General features: G+C 42.2%; 1 protein-coding gene across 15 annotated transcripts in view; it reads left to right on the plus strand.

The window, feature by feature from the left end:
• Positions 1-19468, plus strand: part of mast4 (microtubule associated serine/threonine kinase family member 4) — a 118294-nt gene extending 98826 nt beyond the window's left edge. For 14 of the 15 annotated variants that reach the window (XM_074617246.1, XM_074617248.1, XM_074617249.1 and 11 more), the window contains 13 exons: positions 267-399; positions 487-652; positions 3988-4089; positions 5347-5469; positions 5880-5989; positions 7632-7753; positions 8023-8237; positions 9767-9967; positions 10396-10622; positions 10745-10867; positions 11926-12062; positions 13492-13676; positions 13775-19468. In XM_074617246.1, coding sequence (XP_074473347.1) covers positions 267-399; positions 487-652; positions 3988-4089; positions 5347-5469; positions 5880-5989; positions 7632-7753; positions 8023-8237; positions 9767-9967; positions 10396-10622; positions 10745-10867; positions 11926-12062; positions 13492-13676; positions 13775-17289 — 5359 coding nt within the window. In that variant the 3' untranslated portion in view covers positions 17290-19468. The remainder of the gene's footprint in view (positions 1-266; positions 400-486; positions 653-3987; positions 4090-5346; positions 5470-5879; positions 5990-7631; positions 7754-8022; positions 8238-9766; positions 9968-10395; positions 10623-10744; positions 10868-11925; positions 12063-13491; positions 13677-13774) is intronic. The other variant, XM_074617252.1, reaches the window with a different exon arrangement.
• The last annotated feature ends 2698 nt before the right edge of the window (positions 19469-22166 follow it).

Genomic DNA, 22166 nt, shown 5'->3' on the forward strand with positions numbered 1-22166 from the left:
CTTTCCAACATCGTCGACCCTACCTTTAAGTGTCATTTTCTAAATATTTACTTTTACTGGTGTGAAATGTTGAGTTTTATTTGTAATGGAGTACTTTTGACATTGTGGTATTACTACCGTTACTGAAGTAAATGATCGAATACTACTGCTAGTAATAAGAGTAACCTGTGTACTTTGCTGAGTGTTACACTTCATTATCACAGTTTATTCTAATGTTTTTGTCCTCTTCCTTTTGCCCGCCTCCCACACATCTGTCTTCCTCACAGTTTGCTGGTGACGTCGATGGGTCACATTAAGCTGACAGATTTTGGCTTGTCCAAAGTTGGGCTGATGAACATGACCACTAACCTGTACGAGGGACATATAGAGAAAGATGCCAGGGAGTTCTCCGATAAGCAGGTACATCTTATTTAACAGCTGGTTTTAACAATACATTTTCCACAAACCACATCATGTTTAGTATATTTATTGTGTTTTAATTATCAGGTGTGTGGAACCCCAGAGTATATTGCACCAGAGGTGATCCTGAGACAAGGCTACGGGAAGCCGGTGGACTGGTGGGCGATGGGCATCATCCTCTACGAGTTCCTCGTGGGCTGTGTGCCCTTTTTTGGAGACACACCAGAGGAGCTGTTCGGACAGGTCATCAGTGGTCAGTATTACCTCCCTTTCCTCTCAGATGATTAATATAATAATAATATTTAATCAGGTTTGTCCCATTGATAGCAAGGGAGATAGAAAGGGAGACCTGGTCAAGAGTTTCAACAATGAACATAAAAGCACATACTGTAGATTTGAGTAGCATTAAAAAGATGAGATAAAACATTTGCACACAGACAGCCTGGACTCAGTAGATTTCACCATAGTTTTAAACTTGTTCAGAGTTACTGGTTGGTCTAGAAGTTTAAGGTCAGTCTGTAGACGGATGGTTCTGGAAATCTAAAAGATTTCTTTCTTTGGGAACAACAAAAGCAAACGGTGATTGTAATTTCCATAATTCAAATATAAAAGAGAAGATAAGTAGGTGGGGATTTTACCAAGAGTAGCTTTGTAAATGAAAACATACCAGTGACTGAGGCGGTGTGTACATAACGCAGGCCAATGGTGAGTAAGAGATCCACAGTTTGTAATGAATCCAACAACCCTGTGATACACCTTTACCTATCCAGCATGTGAAGACAGTGAGCAGAGGCATTCATGTACAACGCACCACCCTCATCAATAACGGCTCACACAAAAAGAAAAACTAAACTTGTTTTAAAGTAAAAGCTTCAGCTTTTTTCAACATACTGGATGTGCACAAAGACGAGTGGTCATCAATTAAAATGACAATATTTTATTATTAATAAAGACAGCCGCTCAAACCTCACTGATATGTCTATGTGATCCTCAGTCCAACGCTATCAGCTGAACAAAATTCACTTCCCTTACACCCTTTATTATAAAAAAATATGGTAAATCAAGCTTTGTATTGTCCTCAACGATTACATGTAGGGTTTTTTTATGACTTAAAGTTTATTTAAATTTCAATTATTTTTTAAATTTTCAAAAACACAAAACCACATCTTAGAAAACCCAACAACGCAATCCCTAAACAACAACACCAGACAGAAGAACAAAATAATAATACAAATTAAAAAAAATAATAAAATAATAAAAATATAATAAAATAGTTGAGGATTAACTAATACTAAATGATAAATAAAAGCAAATGGACAATAACAAAACCACATCATAGAAAACCCAGCAACACAATCCCTAAACAACTCCAGACAGAAGAAAGAAAATAATAATCAAAATTAAATAGGTGAGGATTGAGTAATACTAAATGATAAATAAAATATAACTAACCACAATTATAATTATAAGAAAATTTAAAAATTTAAAAAATGTAAAAATTATAAGAAAATAGGTGAGGACTGACTAATACTACATGATAAATAAAATATAACAAACCACAATAACAAAACCACATCATAGAAAACCCAGCAACACAATCCCTAAACAACTCCAGACAGAAGAAAGAAAATAATAATAAAATTAAAAATTAAATAATAAAAATGAAATAGGTGAGGGTTGAGTAATACTAAATGATAACAAAATAATCAGTGAATTAAGGTGGATCAAAATAAGAGCATTAACATGACGTTTTAAGTAAATTTGTCAGATGAATGTGTAAATAGTGTCCATCCAATCACCTCTCTGTTTGTAATTAAAGATGCAAATAAACTATACTTATTTATTTATGTCAGTTTATCAAATATACACTTTTACTTGGCACATATTCACAGGTTTCACAGCATCTGGCTTTTAGATTCTGTTGAGCACATGAAGAGAAATTCCCAGATCTCATTGAGATATGAATTAAACATTTACATAGTGACCACATGGAATTAGTGTGTGTGCATATTTCTCAATTTACTGGAGACTGAGATTTCCCCGGCGGCCTGGAGCAGACAGATGGCAGTAAGTGGATTCAGCTTGACTTCAGACCACAAGTGAAGTTTTAATCATTCTGATGATGTTACTTGGTTCTGGTCTTGTCGTCTCTATGGTGACAGCAGCACTGAGACAATCTTAATCTTAAAAACAAGAGCTTTTATCTTGTCAGCGGTGTAGCTCAGATGAATTGTGTTATTTGGAGTTGTTGGATAATAGAAATGAATAGCATGCCATGACTGATTTGCTATGCTCTCAATCAAATAGTACCAAGCCTCTGAGAGGGAGTGTTAATTAAAGGGGCCTGAACACACTGAATGCATGCCACCGTGGCCTCAGGCCGCACATACATATTCATAGCTCCCCTCCCAAATTTGATTAAAATGGGGACAAATGGTGCACAGAGCAGACAATCAGCATGGCACAGACAGGATTTGCTCCCCCTTTTCATTGCTTTATCCACAAAGCTTTCCCCTAAGAGCTGGAGCACATGTAAATTGTCTCATTCAACATGATGCTTACACCTCAGAACTCTCTCCTGTTTGGTCTGACTTTGCTGGTGAAGCAGATTAAATGTCAGAAGTGGCTCACGATTAGGTGGAAGTAGTCCTCAGCACAGCAACTGTAGAATACATTTATTTTTTTAATGATAATCTTATTGTTCTTATATATAGGTCTCCTGGTTACAAACAATCGAAGATGCACTTGCATCACGGAGGTAGAAAACTCATTGCTACAGTGTCCTGATCATAGACTGTAAAGAATTGAATGTAGTCACTGTGACGTCACCGTGACGTGAGGCCTTCACGCAGAGAGCACCTCAATGGTGGAGACCTGACAATTGCTCCTCGATCAAGCTTCAATAAACCTTCTATGTAAGACATCAACAGCTCCAGGGCCTCTTCCTTCCTATAAGTTAACTTGTGTATCAGAAATTCCATCACACTTGGAAAGTCCGGATCGACGACCGGCGCACTTCCTGGGGGCTTGTTTCTAACAGCCAGCAGGGGGCGACTCCTGAAAGTTAATTTCATCATTCTGGTCGCCTAAAAATGTCTTACTCAGTGTTCGGTTGTACTTAGCTCCACCCTCTCGTGTCACTTCTGGTTGCAAATAACCAAGATGGCGACGGCCAAAATTCCGAACTCAAGGATTCAAAACGGCAGTCCACAAACCAATGAGTGACATCACGGTGACTACATTCACTTCTTAGATACAGTCTGTGGTTCTTCATCAGTTTCTGTGTAAATCTACCACCTCTTACCTAAATGCTAACAGCTAATTATGCACTCTGAACTAAGAAGGATTTACCATAGTTTGCAATTCATGCAGTTTAAGGCAATAAAGGAAATCGTTCCGGTTAGATTTTTACTCCTTGTGTTATGATGACGTTGCTCAGAAACAAATCTATATATTTCCTGAGCAAAGCCTGCTGCTTTCCGACTTCTAAACTTACTAATATAATACCAATTGAGCTCGATGGGCTTCCCGTATGTCGGAGTATTTTTCATTGAAACTGGTTGACGGTGTAACGTTGTGTGTTTCCAGATGAAATCAACTGGCCTGAGGGAGAGGATGCCCCACCTCCGGACTCTCAGGAGCTCATTGCCTTGCTCCTCCGACAGAATCCTATGGAAAGGATGGGCACAGGTACAGACAACACAGAGCAAAGAAAACGTGGCATAACCAGTAACTCGGTTAGCGCCAGAGAGGTACAGCAGGCCACCATAAATTCTCATGTGACCCTTAGTGCCACCTCAGCACCGCTCATAATTCCAACTCACTGGGGACGAAATTGAGGTCATCCAACAGCAGAGCAGTTTATCCTGTGGCCTCCTCCTCACCTCTTCCCTTTGATCAATTACAATTATTTCCTCTGCGAGGTGATGAATCTAGTTCCATGCATGATCAGGCACTAAGAGTGTGCAGATCTGCAGGCTATAATAGTGGCCATGACCTGGAACAAAGGCTTTTAATCAGAGGCATGCAAATTGTCAGTTCAGTGTGGGGACATCTGGACCTCCTCGTTCATCTAGATCTCCCCTCGCCAGGCTGCCTGGACCTCCTCGTTCATCTAGATCTCCCCTCGCCAGGCTGCCTGGACCTCCTCGTTCATCTAGGTCTCCCCTCGCCAGGCTGCCTGGACCTCCTCGTTCATCTAGATCTCCCCTCGCCAGGCTGCCTGGACCTCCTCGTTCATCTAATTCTCCCCTCGCCAGGCTGCCTGGACCTCCTCGTTCACCTAGATCTCCCCTCGCCAGGCTGCCTGGACCTCCGCGTTCATCTAGATATCCCCTCGCCAGGCTGCCTGGACCTCCTCGTTCATCTAGATCTCCTCTCGCCAGGCTGCCTGGACCTCCTCGTTCACCTAGATCTCCCCTCGCCAGGCTGCCTGGACCTCCTCGTTCACCTAGATCTCCCCTCGCCAGGCTGTCTGGACCTCATCGTTCACCTAGATCTCCCCTCGCCAGGCTGTCTGGACCTCATCGTTCACCTAGATCTCCCCTCGCCAGGCTGTCTGGACCTCATCGTTCACCTAGATCTCCCCTCGCCAGGCTGCCTGGACCTCCTCGTTCACCTAGATCTCCCCTCGCCAGGCTGTCTGGACCTCATCGTTCACCTAGATCTCCCCTCGCCAGGCTGCCTGGACCTCCTCGTTCATCTAGATTTCCTCTCGCCAGGCTGCCGTTCACAAAGTGTCCGGCTGTTCCACCAAAGGTCACAGGCAGGAAATTGTCCTGCATAATTTATGGTCATGATCTTGGTTTGGCCTGCAGCCACTCGGGAAAAGGAAAACATAGCATAAGCGTTTCTTCACCTCCCGTGTCTCACTGCGCCGTTCATTGTGTCACAGTGTTTTCTTGTATTCAAACTAGTTTTTAATTAAAATAATTTTTCCATCTGCAGGTGGAGCTGCAGAAGTGAAGCAGCATCAGTTCTTCCACAACCTGGACTGGAACAGCCTGCTGAGGCAGAAAGCTGAGTTTATTCCTCAGCTGGAGTCTGAAGATGACACCAGCTACTTCGACAGTGAGTTAACTTACAATTTATTATTTTTTATACAGTGTGTCCATAGATCTGCTTAGAAATACGCTCCTGATAATTCACAATCTGGCCTCATAATCAGCATGTTTGCATGTTTTCTATTTGCTATTTTGGACACACCTGGTTCTGGAGTAAAAGGCACATGTTACATGGAGCACTTCTACATGAAACATGAATCATCAATACAAAATATTAATAACTAGGTTAGAAAATATCTGATTCTTTGATTAAAAAGTTAAAGGTGCTGATACAATTGAAAACAGTGTATTGGCTATACTACTCCAAACAGGTGTAACGAGACAATCTTAAATAAATAAATGAATCACCTTGTGGCACTTATAATGACCTGTATTAACTATTAAAACATCTGAAACCTCCCCTCCCATCATCCCCAGCTCGCTCTGAGAGATACCATCACCTGGAGACGGAGGAAGAGGACACAAACGATGAAGACTTCAATGTGGAGCTGCGGCAGTTCTCCTCCTGTTCTCACCGATTCTCTAAGGTGTGTCCTTTTAATCTGCTCAGACTAACACAGACAGAGATGGTAGTCTTAAATCTGCTCAGACTAACACAGACAGAGATGTTAGTCTTTAATCTGCTCAGACTAACACAGACAGAGATGGTAGTCTTTAATCTGCTCAGACTAACAAAGACAGAGATGGTAGTCTTTAATTTGCTCAGACTAACACAGACAGAGATAGTAGTCTTTAATCTGCTCAGACTAACAAAGACAGAGATGGTAGTCTTTAATCTGCTCAGACTAACACATACAGAGATGTTAGTCTTTAGTCTTCTCAGACTAACACAGACAGAGATGGTAGTCTTTAATCTGCTCAGACTAACACATACAGAGATGTTAGTCTTTAGTCTTCTCAGACTAACACATACAGAGATGGTAGTCTTTAATCTGCTCAGACTAACAGACAGAGACATTAGTCTTTAATCTGCTCAGACTAACACATACAGAGATGTTAGTCTTTAGTCTTCTCAGACTAACACATACAGAGATGTTAGTCTTTAGTCTTCTCAGACTAACACATACAGAGATGGTAGTCTTTAATCTGCTCAGACTAACAGACAGAGACATTAGTCTTTAATCTGCTCAGACTAACACATACAGAGATGTTAGTCTTTAGTCTTCTCAGACTAACACATACAGAGATGTTAGTCTTTAGTCTTCTCAGACTAACACATACAGAGATGGTAGTCTTTAGTCTTCTCAGACTAACACATACAGAGATGTTAGTCTTTAGTCTTCTCAGACTAACACATACAGAGATGGTAGTCTTTAGTCTTCTCAGACTAACACATACAGAGATGTTAGTCTTTAGTCTTCTCAGACTAACACATACAGAGATGGTAGTCTTTAGTCTTCTCAGACTAACACATACAGAGATGTTAGTCTTTAGTCTTCTCAGACTAACACATACAGAGATGTTAGTCTTTAGTCTTCTCAGACTAACACATACAGAGATGGTAGTCTTTAGTCTTCTCAGACTAACACATACAGAGATGGTAGTCTTTAAACTGCTCAGACTAACACAGACAGAGATGTTAGTCTTTAATCTGCTCGGACTAGACCATCATTACCACCAGAGAGAGATGTTGGTAATGTAAATGAGCTGCTGCCCTCATCATGTTTCTCTCGTGGGAAAGAAAGCGTGAGTAAGTGGTATTTCATATGGAAATGTGTGTCTAGAAAACACAACCCGCCGTCCCTTCACCCCTCCAGTATTAAACGCAGATTCCAGCTTTGCATATATTTTCCGCTTTTTTGGTGGTAATGTGGAGCACAATACACAATCCAGTCGTACAGGCTGGGAGTCATTGTTGTGCTGCATTGCAGTATGCTCCCCTCTCACATCCAAACAAAGCATTACAGTGTCTCAGAAAGCAGCGGGGCGTCTCGGAGGAAGTGTTGAGCTGCACTGAATCTTTTCTCCTCAGCTGCACCTTAAAGCTCTCCTCTGACATGATGAAGTCTGCATTAACACAGACGGCAGTGTTTCTGCTCTAAATCCTTTGATTTATTTACCATTACTAAACAATTATTAATCCATCTTTGTAGTTTATTCTGAACCTGATGATTTTAATGTTTGCCTTTTATAGCCGACATGTACTGAGAAGTGTGAATGATTTCTCAGGTTTACAGCAGCCTGGATTTGTCCCGCGGGCTCCTGGAGGAGAAGGGAGAGACAGAGGGGAAGAAGAGCGAGAGCCCTCTGACCGTTGACTCCCTCAGCTGGACGCCAGACTTTGCTGAAATGTATGCTTGCAACTTCATTAAACCTCTGCACACAAAACACAATACAGTATGTTGCAGAGATTAAATATGCAGTTCAGTGCTTGATTTTGGATATCATACATCAGCAAATATAAGAACGGGTATACCTTTCTCTCATAGATGAGACATTCTTCACAGTTATAAAACATTCATTCTCATGTAAAACTATACCCAGAACACTTTAAGATATAACATTTACAGGAAGTGAGAATGTGTTCACCTCATGACAATCTATCGTCTCCCTCCACCAGGCCCTCGCTGTCCCACTCCACAGACACAGACGGTATGAATCATGCTCCTCGCCCCAACTTGTTACCAAAGTTCGCCATCTCAGCAGAGAGCGAAGGAGACGAGACCTCGGGCTTCGGTGACCCCAGCAAGACCTCCTTCTCCACAGGAGAGCTGCTGCCCAATGAGCCTGACGCTACAACTCCAGGCAGCACCCACAGTGGAGCCACGCTGTCCGGTACAAAATTACACAGTCTACAATTTCATAGTGTACAACTATATATGATAATATAATAACTATATATAATATATGTGCTAGTTTTTCATTTAAAAAAAAAAATCAATAAGTTGGAAAAGTCTCTGAAACAATAAAACTACAGTATCCAAGCGTATTCTGTTAGGACCAGTAGAGATGATATTTGTTTGATAACCCAGGAGTAGATAAAGAAATAGTTAGACATTTTGGGAAATATGCTAATTAGTTTTTTTGCCGATAGTTAGATGAGAGGATTGATACTCTCATATCTTTACCCTAAATATTAAGCTATAGTCCTTGAATAAATGATTCCTCTTTGGAACCCAGAGATAGCACATGATGCCAACGTCGTTATACTGTTGGCTCACAAGTCTTCTGGTAGAAGTGGGAACCAAACGTCAGATATCTTCCACAGAGACAAACAAAACATTCATTTTTAAAATGATTCATTCACAGTCATAATCTTTTTTTTTTTCAGGAAAAGCCATAGTTCTATAACCTTTCTAAAGGCTCTGTGGATGTATTATTTTGAATAATACATAAAAATGTAATCAATAAGACCTTTTAAAATTGTCTCTTAATTCCATAAAGAACATGTATCCTAGTAAAGAACATCCAAAATATTCATCATTTTGGATAAAGTCACAAGCGTACGAATGATCTATTGTTTTTGTTTTTTTACAGTGTTTCCCAGTTTTTAATGCAATTACAAAACAAATGTATTTCTATTTATTGCTAATTATGAATTTCCTGTTTTCAGTTGTTATTGTTATTCAGAAAATCTTTTCACTTGTATGATCTTTTTTTTTTTTAACAATTTCTTGATTTTCAAGAAACAGAAACGATACATAACTATATCAGTACACAAATAAACATACAATAAGAAAAATATATATAAAACAGAAATAAAATAAATAAATAATAATAAAATATATTAAATTAATACATTTAAATAAAAAATAGTTTCTCATACAGCTAGTAATAATCAATGTCCAATTCCATCAATCATTTCCAAATTAATTCTGCTGAGCTAGTTTATTTTCCAAGTCTGTATGTTCCAGATTATTTATAAAAGGACCCCATACTTTTTTTTAAATAGTTCTTGATTTTATACATGCAGACGGTTCTTTTAGACATTTTACCAATAATTGGTCTATTTATATTTTTCCATGAAAGTGCTATCAATGATATGACCCGTTAATGTAGGGCACAGATTCAGACAGAGCCATGCTAGCTGTTTCCCCCTGCTTCAAGTCTTTGTGCTAAGCTAAGCTAACCGGCTTCAGCTTTATATATAACCGATAAACATGAGAGTGGTACCAATCGTCTCATCTAACTCTTGACAAGAAAGCATATTTCCCAAAATGTCAAACAGTTGTTTCATGAATGGAAGAATTCTATCTATAATTAATACATTTAAAAAGTTGATCAGGATGCTTCCCTAGCAGCAACCACTGTTTGCTCAGTATAGGTGTGTTCCTCACTCCATGCTCATCTTTTGTGATAATTAGGAAGTTTCTCTGAACATCTGGACCAGTTGACACCCAGAGGTGAAGGCCTGGAGAGCCCTGACAGTACCAGTCATACCTCGGCAGACCAGGGCGCTCAGACCAACTCTCTGCGACCTGAGAGTGCTGCAGAGAAGACCGGAGCTGTGGTGAAAGTCCCAAAGTCTGTCTCAACTGGTGCCCTGTCCCTCATGATCCCTGGAGGTAAGACCAACAACACACATGCAGACAGATGTTGCAGACTCAAAAATATGATCTCAACCAGTTAGTTGAAGTAAATCAGAGCAACAACGTGCCAAGAATCACAATAAGAGCTGCAGACTTTGTCCAAACAAGATGAAAGCTCACTATATAGTATCTGTGTGAAATTGGCCCAGCGTGACACCTGCTGTGAGTTCCATTTTACAGAGCGGCTTTGGGCAAGTAGCCGAGTACGAGCCGCTAATAAGGAAAGCAAGCAGGCAGGGCAGGAGCAAGAGGTCCTCACTGCTGGGAGAGAGTAAATCACATTAGTTTCAGCCTCAGCAGGAGCAGAATGAACCGGGCTCATGATGCTTTATAGACACCTCTCTGCTGACTCCAGGCACAACGTCTGATTGATTAAATAAAAGAAGCTGTTCTTATTTCTCCAGATATCTTCGGGGTGTCTCCGCTGGCCAGCCCCCTCTCGCCCTACTCCCTCTCCTCAGACCCTTCCTCCAGAGACTCCTCTCCCAGCCGAGACTCCTCGCTCTGTACCGCCAACCCGCGTCACCCCGTCGTCATCCACAGCTCGGGGAAGAAGTTCGGCTTCACTCTGAGGGCCATCCGGGTGTACTCTTGTGATGGGGACATCTACACCGTCTACCATATGGTCTGGGTAAGGATTACATCCGCCTGTAGTGGACAAATAGTGATCAAATCTAAGTTGTGGGGTGGCTTAAACTGATGATAATAATAATAATAATATTAATAAATGTCTCTTCTGTGTCCGTTAATCAGAATGTAGAGGACGGTGGGCCGGCACATAAAGCAGGACTCAAAGCCGGAGACCTCATTACTCACGTGAACGGAGAAGCCGTTCACGGTCTCGTGCACACTGAAGTGGTGGAACTCCTGCTCAAGGTAAATGACAATGTATGTTTCTCTTTAATGCATTTTATAATGATTTTGTTTTCAGATATACTACAACAGGGGTCAGCAACCTTTACTATCAAAAGAGCCATTTTAGGCAAAAAATAAATAAAAAAAATCTGTCTAGAGCCGCAAAACATTTGAGCATTGTGATGAAGGCAACACAGTTTATAGTCTAAGTATATAGTATATAAGTCTAATGCAGTGAGGGCCAAAGAGCGAATGTACTACGGAGTATTAGGGCCACATTGAGGGAAAAGATTCAGAGATTTCCAGAATAAAGTCGTAATATTACGAGGATAAAGTCATAACTTAATGAGAAAAAAGAAAATAACAGGTAAAATGACTACTTTATAATATTATGACTTTATTCTCATAATCTTAGATTTATTTATTTTTTCCTCAATGTGGCCCTAATACTCCGTCGTACCGTAGACTTACAACAATGATAAATAAAAATGAAAATGTAAAGAAAAACAGTTATTCATTTCCATTTTTAAAAATCCACAGGGAGCCACTGGAGAGGGGCTAAAGAGCCGCAGGTTGCTGACCCCTGTACTACAACAATGTTCTTTATTATGTTGAAATGAAACTGCAGTTTTGTAATTTAGTATAGATTAATTGAATTGCTTAACTTAAATTAACTTTAGGACCAATGTTGATCAAACTGGCAAAAATATAACTATTAATATATATATAATAGTTATATTATTATATATTATATATATATAACAGCTTATCGAATTCAAAGCCTGACTGACAGATCAGTAACTGTTTACAATGTAGAGTTTGTGAAAAAAGACTGCATACATACTCATACTATACTTCCTATACTACTGTAATTCAGTGAATGTCTCCTTGAGTAAACATCTTCTACAGTAATAGTATTAATATTAAAGTCAGAGAATATGAGGCTAGTATAACACTGATCTGACCTGGACTGTTTATGAATTAAGTCTAAGTTTGTAGTGTAGTTTTGGTTTTTATGATGCATATAATGCAGGAGTAAACATTATTTTGGATACAAAAATGTCATCTTTCTTTTTCAGAGCGGTAGCAAAGTGGCGATCTCGACGACCCCCTTTGAAAATACTTCGATAAAAACGGGTCCCGCCAGAAGGAACAGCTACAGGAGCAAGATGGTGAGATGTGCCAAAAAACCCAAGAAGGAAAGGACACCAGAAAGGTACGCATCCTCCACTGAAACTCACATTTTATTCACTGTACATACAGACGTTCTCTTCCACAATATGTGTTTTTTTCTAAATGTAAGCACATGGTTTGGATTTAATCTTAAATGTGTGTTTGGTGAGTGAATGATCTGTTTCCTGTAGATGTTCCTACTGTATGCTTCCTGTTGGCCTCTAGGGGGCAGATAGAGAACACAGAGTAGGGAGTAGTTAGCTTACAGCATCAGGGAGTTATTTTGCATCTAAAACAAGAAGTAAAGGAGACTGGAAATGTCCAAGGTGATGTGTGAAAAGCAAATAAGGTAATTATTATAGAAATGAAAAGACAAAGTGGCACCTAGAGAGTGTATGTTTGTATGCATGTTTATCTAACTCTTTTTTTGTTTTATTCCTGCAAGTATATTTGTATATTATCTGTGAACTGCTAAAAGCAACAAAGTAAATAATATGTTGAAGAAAAAGGAACCAGCTAGCTGTGGTACAGACCCATTACATGACAGTAATTATATTACAGTTACTAATCCAAGTAACACTGCGTTACCAGAACACATTGTGTTGAGGTAGGCTTATGTTACGATGACATGAACATAGGTCACTATGAATCTATGCATCCAGTTGAACTCTGGTGAACTTTCAGGCGAACATTGCCTCGGGCGCATGGGTGACCAGAGGGGAGAGGAAGAGACAGGACCGGTTCTACGAGGGTGCAAAGCATGCTTTGTGCCCTCAGTTTTTGCATTGAATTTTGCAATTTTGCATCCTCAGTTGAGATTTGAATAATAAATGCCAAGCCCAAGGTGGTATGTCTTTTAGGCGTACAGACTGTGTGGGTGTCTATTTTGGTTCATGTATGTGCAGCAGCGCAACATTCACAATGGCTGTGTGAAGGTTAATATAGATTATTAAATACTCCCTCAGCTAGTCACATTACTGGTCTCGTAGTTGGAGGGCAGTTGCAGAAATAATATAAGGAGTAACGTAACTAATTACTTTTGATACCAAGTAATAAGCAAAGTAATGATATTATTTTTTAAAGGAGTAATAAGTCAAAAGTAACTTATTACACTTCCTGAGTAATTTGCCCAACACTGGTCATTTTATATTAGACCGTAGTACTATCTAGTGTACTATCAGCAGTGGTTATCATCTGTAGTACTATCTAGTGTACTATCAGCAGTGGTTATCATCTGTAGTACTATCTAGTGTACTATCAGCAGTGGTTATCATCTGTAGTACTATCTAGTGTACTATCAGCAGTGGTTATCATCTGTAGTACTATCTAGTGTACTATCAGCAGTGGTTATCATCTGTAGTACTATCTAGTGTACTATCAGTAGTTGTTATCATCTGTAGCTGTGTGCTTGTATTGTTTTAGAACTAGTCTGGACTGATGATTGTTCTCTTTGTCTCTGTTCTTGTTTCCAGGCGTCGCTCCCTCTTCAGGCGTTTTGCGATGCAGCCGTCTCCTCTCCTGCACACCAGCCGGAGTTTCTCCTCTCTCAACCACTCTCTGTCATCTGGTGAGAGTCTCCCCGGCTCCCCCACCCACAGTCTGTCCCCTCGTTCCCCTACCGCCACCTTCCGCCCCACACCAGACTTCCCCCAGTCAGGTGGAGATTTTAACTGAGGAATTGTACTTGTTCATTTTCATTTCAAACATTATATGTTAAATTACTGATATCCATTTTTTGTCCTTTTTAACTTCCAGGTGGTAACTCGTCCCAGAGTAGCTCCCCCAGCTCCAGCGCTCCAAACTCCCCCGCAGGCTCAGGCCACATCCGCCCCAGCACCCTCCACGGCCTCGGTCCCAAACTGCCAGGTCAGAGGCTTCGCCAGGGGCGCCGCAAGTCTGCCGGCAGCATTCCCCTTTCTCCTTTGGCTCGCACGCCTTCACCCACGCCCCAGCCGACGTCTCCTCAGCGCTCACCCTCCCCCCTTCTCAGTGGGCATCCTGTCGCCATTTCCAAGACAACCCAAGCCTTCCCAGCCAAGATACATTCCCCGCCCACAATCGTACGCCACATTGTGCGCCCCAAAAGTGCTGAGCCGCCTCGCTCTCCCCTGCTGAAACGTGTCCAATCTGAGGAGAAGCTGTCTCCCTCTTACACAGGAGATAAGAAGCACCTGTGTCCCAGAAAACACAGCCTGGAGGTGACCCAAGAGGAGGTGCAGGATGATGAGCTGAGGCCCGGGGAGCGGGATTACACCGTCTTGCAGAGTGTGGATGAGACGGCCTGCGAGCCGTTGGCGATCAACCGCATACGGCCGGTTGAGCAGGGCTGCTTAAAGAGGCCCGTCGGTCGCAAGATGGGCCGGCAGGAGTCCGTTGAGGAACTCGACAAGGAGAAGCTGAAGTCCAAGATGGTTGCAAAGAGACAGGACTGGTCCGAGAGAAGAGAGTCTCTACAGAAGCAAGACGCCCTGCGTGAATGTGACTCATCATCTCCCTTGTGTGGCGACGACAGAGATGAAGGTTTTCTGCTCCGAGGCCAAAACAAAACCCAGAGCAGCCCAGACTCTGGCCCTCTGGAGGCCAAAGCCGCTAGCACAACCCTCAAAGACGTGCTGTACAAGAAACTCACCACACGCGTCTCTGAGGGCATCGCCGAAACATCTGGCGGCTGCTGTGAAAGTGACGGAGGACTCCGATCGACTCTCTGCTCCAGACAGGGGAAAGACAACATGAAGCCAGACAGGCTGGACTTCAAAGCTCCCAACATCGAGTTCACCAGGAAGAGGCTGTCGTTTGAAGAGCGAGAAGACTGCATGTGTCGGCTGTCCTCCGGCATCCACGAGAACCTGCACTTTGGCTCCACCAGGTCTAAAAGCCTCCAGCTGGACACGGCCATGTCCCACGACCACATGAAGGCGGGGTTGGGAAGCGTTCACTCCAGCCCTGAAGGTCTGTCCCCGAAGCTTTACACCGGCAGAGGAGAGAGCGCCGTGGAAAAACTCCAGCTCATCTCCTCCGCAGAGTCTCCGCTCCGAAAGACGTCATCTGAATATAAACTGGAAGGACGCCACGTGTCCTCTCTCAAACCCCTGGAGGGCACTCTGGATATCGGTCTGCTCTCGGGGCCCAGAGTCTCCAAAACAGAAACCTGTTTATCTAAGATGGCGGAGAACACAAGCGACAGTGTTTCTTTGAGTCCTCCTATATGGCTCCAGACCCCTACTGAGAGACAAATAACCATCCCTCAACTGAAAACTACAGACAAGCTGAAGAGCCCCCTGACTTGTTCCTCAAGCCCTGAAGCTGTTGCTTCTCTAAACAGCATAGTCGCCTCCAAAGATCAGCCAAATAATGCAGCCACAGAGGTGAAAGTCAGTACGAGTGGTGAGAAAACGCAGGAGAGACATAGTGAATCATTAAAGGCTCAAACCAGCAGCAAAGTGGAGGCCTCAAGTTTTACTGTTAAACAAGAGAGCAGGGCGGGGATGAAGTCCAGCTCAGCGCTGGCTCATGAACACAGAGGCCCTCGACACAGCTCCCACTTCTCCTCCTGTGGAAAAACACCGTCCATACGGGAAGTCAGCAATGAGGATCAGGAGGATGAAGCGGAGCAGGAGGAAGTCACACCAAGCACTACATCTCAAAATACCGACAAGACAGTAGTCTCTTTGACTTCAGCGAAGCTGGAGGCAAACATAAAACCTGTGGAGACTCCGGCTGCAGCTGCCAGGGAACCATTAGCTGTGTCGCTGAAGCGAAGCGTAAACTGTGGTTTGGATACAGGTCGGCGTCAGAGCTCAAACATGACCTCCGTTACTGAGGTGACCGTACAGAACAACTCTGCGTCTGTACGCGCTCCAGAGAACGTGCTTTCAAAACCGCCGAACATCTGCTCTTCAAATACAGAACCGCAGGTTTCTGTCACAACATCTGGTTCTGTGCACAAAGATAAAACCTGCAGTGTAAAATCCGAAAGTCAGAACTGCCCTGACAGATCTTTGAGTCAGGACGGCGTACAAGATCACAGATCAGCTGTGAAAGTGGCCGTCGATGCAGGCAGCTCGGGCTCTGAGAAGGAAGCCAACACGTGTGTGGAGCAGAAGAAGAGAGAAGTTTCTACAGCGGTCGCCTTGTTAAATAATGTTACACTGAGCGTGAATAAAAAGGATAAGACTGTTGGTGCAGTAGAGAGTAGCAGCACCATTTCACCAAAGACAAAGAATAAATACAATGAGCAGCTATCAAAAGCACAACACAAACCTTCAGATTCAGAGCTCTGCTCCCCTAAAAAACAAGAAACCGTCATCAGTGTGAAAGAAAACGCTGCAAAACAGAAATGTTCATCCTCGGCAAACGGAAATGAAAATGTTTTGATTCCCAAAAGTAAGTGGAGGCCCGACCCACAGCCGGTACCACACGCCGCTGTGAAGACGGAGACAAAAACACTTGAAGTGAAGGCTCCTCCCGTCCCGGTACTCAAGGGCAGTCTAAATTCAAAGCAGAGAGATCTGTCTAAAGAACCTGTGCTATACATTCAAGTAACCCACGACACTAAACGGAAAGAAGCCTCGTTGCCGTGCAAGCAGGAGGAATCGGTGCAGCCGACACGTTCTCCCACGCTTACTGACATGAAGCAAAGAGAAACCCAGCCCAAAAGCTCTGTAGCAACCTCAGCTCACACAGGAAAAGAAGAAGAAAAGAAGCCAAAATGTCTCCCTCTGAAAACGGCCCCTTCAACTCTAAAGACTTGTGTAGCTCCAACAGCAGTTCTTAAACAAAGTCCTGATGCCAAACATAAAGACCCCTCACCCAAACACCAAGCCCCTCTCGTTAGAAACCAACACGGCTCCAAACCAAAAGAAGCTTCGCCTCAACAGCTGCCGTCAGACCTTCCCTCCCAGCCGGATCCACCGCCGGTGGCGCCTAAACCCGCCGTGAAAAAAGAAACGGCGGGCGGCGGAGCCGTCCCAGGCAGGATCTCCAGCTGCTCTGCACCCCAGGAGAGTGCAGTCAAGGTAGCACCCAAGTCTGAAACACCCAAACCAGACGCTCACAAGGGCCCGGATCCAAGAAGCACCACCCCCGACAAACAGGTGTCCTCCAGCAAGAAGGAGCAGGCCGAGAGGAAGAAGAAGGAGATCGTCCAAGAGGTCACGTCTGCACAGAAAAACACAAAAAGAGACGCGTCCAGAGCCGCCGCCGCCGCCGACAGAGACGCTGGCAGGAAGCAGCAGAAGGAGTCGCCACGTAGCTCTAGTCACAAAAAGTGAAGAAATCCAGAGAATCCAGATGTAATATTAGAACATTGTTTGTGCAAACATCATCATGCCTTCTTTCTGTTGTTTCGTTTGAGGACCGGGAAGCTGTTACATGCTGATAGAGAGGTGTGTGTGTGTGTAGATGACATCTAGGTGTGAATGTAGGCTATCATGAGCTGATCATTTCTGGTGTTTTAAGTTGAATGTGTGGACGTTTTCTGCTTGGTGCAACAATCAGTGTGTGAGGGGCAGCAGGAGGAGCCTTATAATTAAAGCTTGTGATGTACTGTAGAGTCAGTGCCATAAAGGATTTTGAATTGCACTCTTACTTCTAGACTCGGAGGACCTGATGTCTTTTAATGCAGTAGACCACACAGTCGTGATTGTTTCTGTCTGGTAGAATCTGATTCTTTTTAGTGGTACACAGAGGGATCGTCCTGTGCTTTTCACCTAAAACTATATCTATCAAATAAAACAGAATCATCTCACGGTTCTATCAATTAGCGAAGGGGCCTTAGAATTATGGGAAATAAAAAAACTTGCCGTTCTTAGCAAGGCGTGGTGTTTATTCACATTCCTCTGACATGTGTACATATATTTTTTGATTTTTATGCAATATGGTGTAAATATGATAACACTGTAAAACTGGGATTCATGGGCTTACATGTTTGTATTATATGTATAGATTTCATTCGTTTGTAATGCTCGATATTAAGAGCATCTGCTCGATAACTCTGTGGTCTGAAGTAAGCTACCATGACGTGTCCTCTTCTTTGTGACTTTTAACATGTTTTCACATGTTCCTAAATGAACTTGACGAGAGAGGAGGAGAAGGAGCGAGGGGGGCTGTTTCTAAAAAAAAATGTAGCATTACATAACAAAAACTGTGAGGGCTGTCAGCATTTCCCAAGAATGTCTTTATGATGTGTTTGCTGGCTGACGACGGTCAAAAGGGTGTAAAAATATGAAATGTTGTGTTCGATTGAGATGAACCAGATGTTCTGTTTGTCAATAGTTCCTGCAGTAGGTGTCTGAAGGCGTTCAGGGCATCATCTCCTGTTATGTCCACGTCTGTGCACAGTGATATTAACACCAATCACGTGAGGTTACAAGTACACAGAAAAACTGCAATGTCAGGGTTACGATTTGGGTCTCGGTGTTGTTCAAGTCATGTTGTGAGTGTTTCGATGTTTCAAAGGACTCTTCATAAAGAGCAGCAGCCGGCTTAAAGCTTCACCTGGGGAACGATTTCAGACGAGGAATCCCGATTATTTGCATAGTTTCTGTCCATAACATGCATTTGATGTTAAATATGTGGTACTATACGTATAGGCTGTCATATATCTGCATTCACTTTCTGCAATTTACTCACAAAAACATGTTTCTATAACTGTAGATGCCTTTAAATAAAACCAGAGAGACACTGTTTGTCTTGACATATACTCTGATGTCGACGTGTCAAACACGACACAGAATATCTATAATAAAGGCATCCGAGAATGAAACACGTGAGATTTTAATGTTAAAAAAAGAATCTGATGTTTACTTTGCATTAGATATTGTTAATGTATCGCTATAATATAATGTGAGAGAACAAATGCACCTTAATGTTTGCTAATATTCAGTTCAGAAGGTGAGAAGAGGAGTGACATTAGAACTGAAATGGTTCATGAATCCCCCCTCTCATCCTGACTAAATCAATCACTGACTTTTATTTGAACAAATTGAACGTGACCCCCCCCCCCATACTTTATTTTCCCTGTGACGACTAAAGCACATTCAATGTTTGTTTACAAAGCATCATGGATGTATATTTTGTATATTGTTGATTTGCCAAATCTATGTTGTGTGTCGGAGATAATGTTGTTTCTAGTAGTGTGAGACTTTGCTCCCCCCCCCCCACACGATGTTTAATAAGAACATCTGTTTGTGCTGTAAATCAACGTCTTTTCACACGTCAGGTTCTTCTTTCTCTGCTTGTCTTTTTCTTTTCCTCCTCCGTGCTAAACTAGTATTAGATGAACTTGCTTACGATGGTTTGTCTTTTAGAATATGTGCAATAAAAAGTGTTTTGAGTTTTGTATTTTGCCCAAGGAAAGCTCTATGGATGTCATAGATGTTGTATATTAAAACAGATATTTATACTTCTAATGTTGCGTAATACTGAAAATAAAATGGAATTATAAATTAATATTTTCAGTCCTCTTTTGATACATGGTCCGCATAATTAACAGATTGAATTGTTGAATTACACAAAGATCAATGGTGACACTTAAATGTACTGAATAATGACATAATATCCTAAGAAGTTTCCTGAAATAATGAAATCATTTGGTACTAATTATACGCAAAATTGGTACCAACTAAACTAATTAGAAGGTGATCAATTGGTACACTAACAAATAGTCTTTAAGTCAGTGCACAAGTCAGATAAACATGCAAAGAAGGAAAAATTGTCTAATAGCAAGAATACTGTTCAGCATATAGGGACATTAACGTTTCTGATAATAACTGAGTAGAAAATTCAACATAATTATTTATTTATCTTAAATGTATTTACTTGGGTTTAAATGAAGCAGTTTGGTCATGTAACTTCCTATTTTGCATCAAATACACCAATATTTTCAGGAAACTTCTCAGGAAAGTATTCGGAAATGACATACCTGTAATATTGTGTCACCCAGAGACTTAATTAAAGAGGACCTATTATGCTTTTGATCTTTTTCCCTTTCCTAAGTGTGTTATAAAGTTTTTTTGTGCATGTTAAATGTCTGCAATGTTACAAAGTCCAGACCAAAGGGAGTAACTCTCCCCCACAGAAACACTGATCCTCAACTGTCTGAAACGCCTCGCTTCAAGTCCCGCCTTTTATTCTGTAACGTGGTGATGTCACCAAGTAACACATTTGTGTAATACCTGCCTATAGCGGCTAGTTTGGCATGCGCTCAAACAAAGCCAGTTAGAGCGGAGCTGGAGTGGAGTCTGAAGAGTTTGGTTTGGTTGACCAATCACAACAGAGTGGGCCAGCTGACCAATCGGAGCAGACTGGGCTTTTCAGGAGCGAAAGTGTTTTTTGAACATTTAAAGCATGAAAACATGTTCTAGTAGAAACCCTAAATACATCATACCTGAGAATGAGCAGGATAGGTCCTCTTTAATATGAAGTTCATTGTCTCAAAGCTTCAGCACCACCGCAGACTTTAGATGGAAGGTCTGATTGGAAGATCCAGAGGGATCCAGAGGGCCAATAGATTCATTATCTGCAAACAGCAGCTAACCTTATATTAAAGGTCCCATATTGTAAAAAGTGAGATTTTCAGGTCTTTTACATCATAAAGCAGGTTTAAGTGCTTTATAAATACTGTTAAACTATCAAAAAGCTCAATATACGGAGAAATACACACAGGCCCTATTCAGAAATTGCGCGTTTGAAACAAGTCGTTAGGATTTCTGTCCATTTGTGATGTCACAAATATGCAATATTTACACGGTTTGTTTTAAACGTAAACATTCTAAATGTGTCTGAGTTTATTTCCTGTTGCAGTGTATGTAAATAGCATCAGCTGACAGGAAGTAAACATGGACCCAAACTGTTGCCTAGCAACGCAATTCCGTTGCAATTCCATTGAAATGCACTAAAACGGAGCATTTCAGATAGAGGGTGAATACAGGTATATTCAGGCAGACGGTGTGAGGAAAATAAAGTGTTTTTTGAACATTACAGCATTTAAACATGTTCTAGTAGAAACACAAAATACAAGAATGATCCTGAAAATTAACATCATATGGGACCTTTAAAGATATGTTCATATATGTATATACTCATGTCCCATGTCCATGTTGTTACTAACTTCATTCCTTCCCGGGAGTCCTTGTGCCTCCTTGTCTCGCAGCTAACCGTGGAGCGGGGTCACACCTGGAGTGAGGTCATACCTGGAGCGGGATCACACCAGGGAGCGAGGTTATACCTGGAGCATGGGTACACTTGGAGCAGGGTTTCACCTGGATCTTGGTGGTCTCCGGTATTGTGGCTGCATCTGCTGCCGCGTCGGTGCCTGCTTGACACCAACTGCTACCATCCCTAATTAACTACGTCTGTACGAGGGACTACCAATGCTAACGAGGGATTTCCAACACCTAATGACAATGTGGCAGCCTGGAGAATAACACTTCTCAATCACTGCCAAAGACATCAAGAGCTCCCAGCAAGCATGCTGATGCTGCAGGAACCAATGCACGGGCATCGATCACAGGGACGTCCCACACCAATACACATGGACGTACTGAGGAGAGATGCTGGACAGTGCTGGCTTTCCGATAGTTGTATTATCACTCTTTCCATCCACCACTATTGGTTTTGTGTTATCAGCCCTACTTGTATTAGTTATTACAGCTGCTAGACTGCTATTGTGGCTGCTTCTATATCTCTCTCTCTCTATCTCTCTCTCTCTCTCTCTCACTCTATCTATCTGTCCCCCCAGCCGGTCTCGGCAGATGGCCGCCCGCCCTGCGCCCGGTTCTGCTCCAGGTTTCTTCCCAGTAATCGGGGAGTTTTTCCTGGCCACAGTGCGCTTGGTGGATCCTGTTGGGTCTCTAAACTATGGTGTACGGTCATAGACCTGCTCTACATATAAAGCGTCTTGAGATAACTTCTGTTGTGATTTGACGCTATACAAAAATAAATTGATTTGATTTGATTTGATTTGATATATCCCATTTGTTTGCACCTGTGGAAGTAAAATACAAAAAGAGCTATCTTGTCTTCAAAATGGGATTTCTACCAAACTGTGATGGTGCAGTGTAATACCAACAGGGGGCGGTATCCTTCCATCTGTGTGCTGCTCAAATAGCTCCTCTGTTATACAACATCTCTTCAGTAGAGATACAGA

The sequence above is a fragment of the Sebastes fasciatus genome, chromosome 19 (genome assembly GCF_043250625.1).
Source record: "Sebastes fasciatus isolate fSebFas1 chromosome 19, fSebFas1.pri, whole genome shotgun sequence".
NCBI classification, from domain to species: domain Eukaryota; kingdom Metazoa; phylum Chordata; class Actinopteri; order Perciformes; family Sebastidae; genus Sebastes; species Sebastes fasciatus.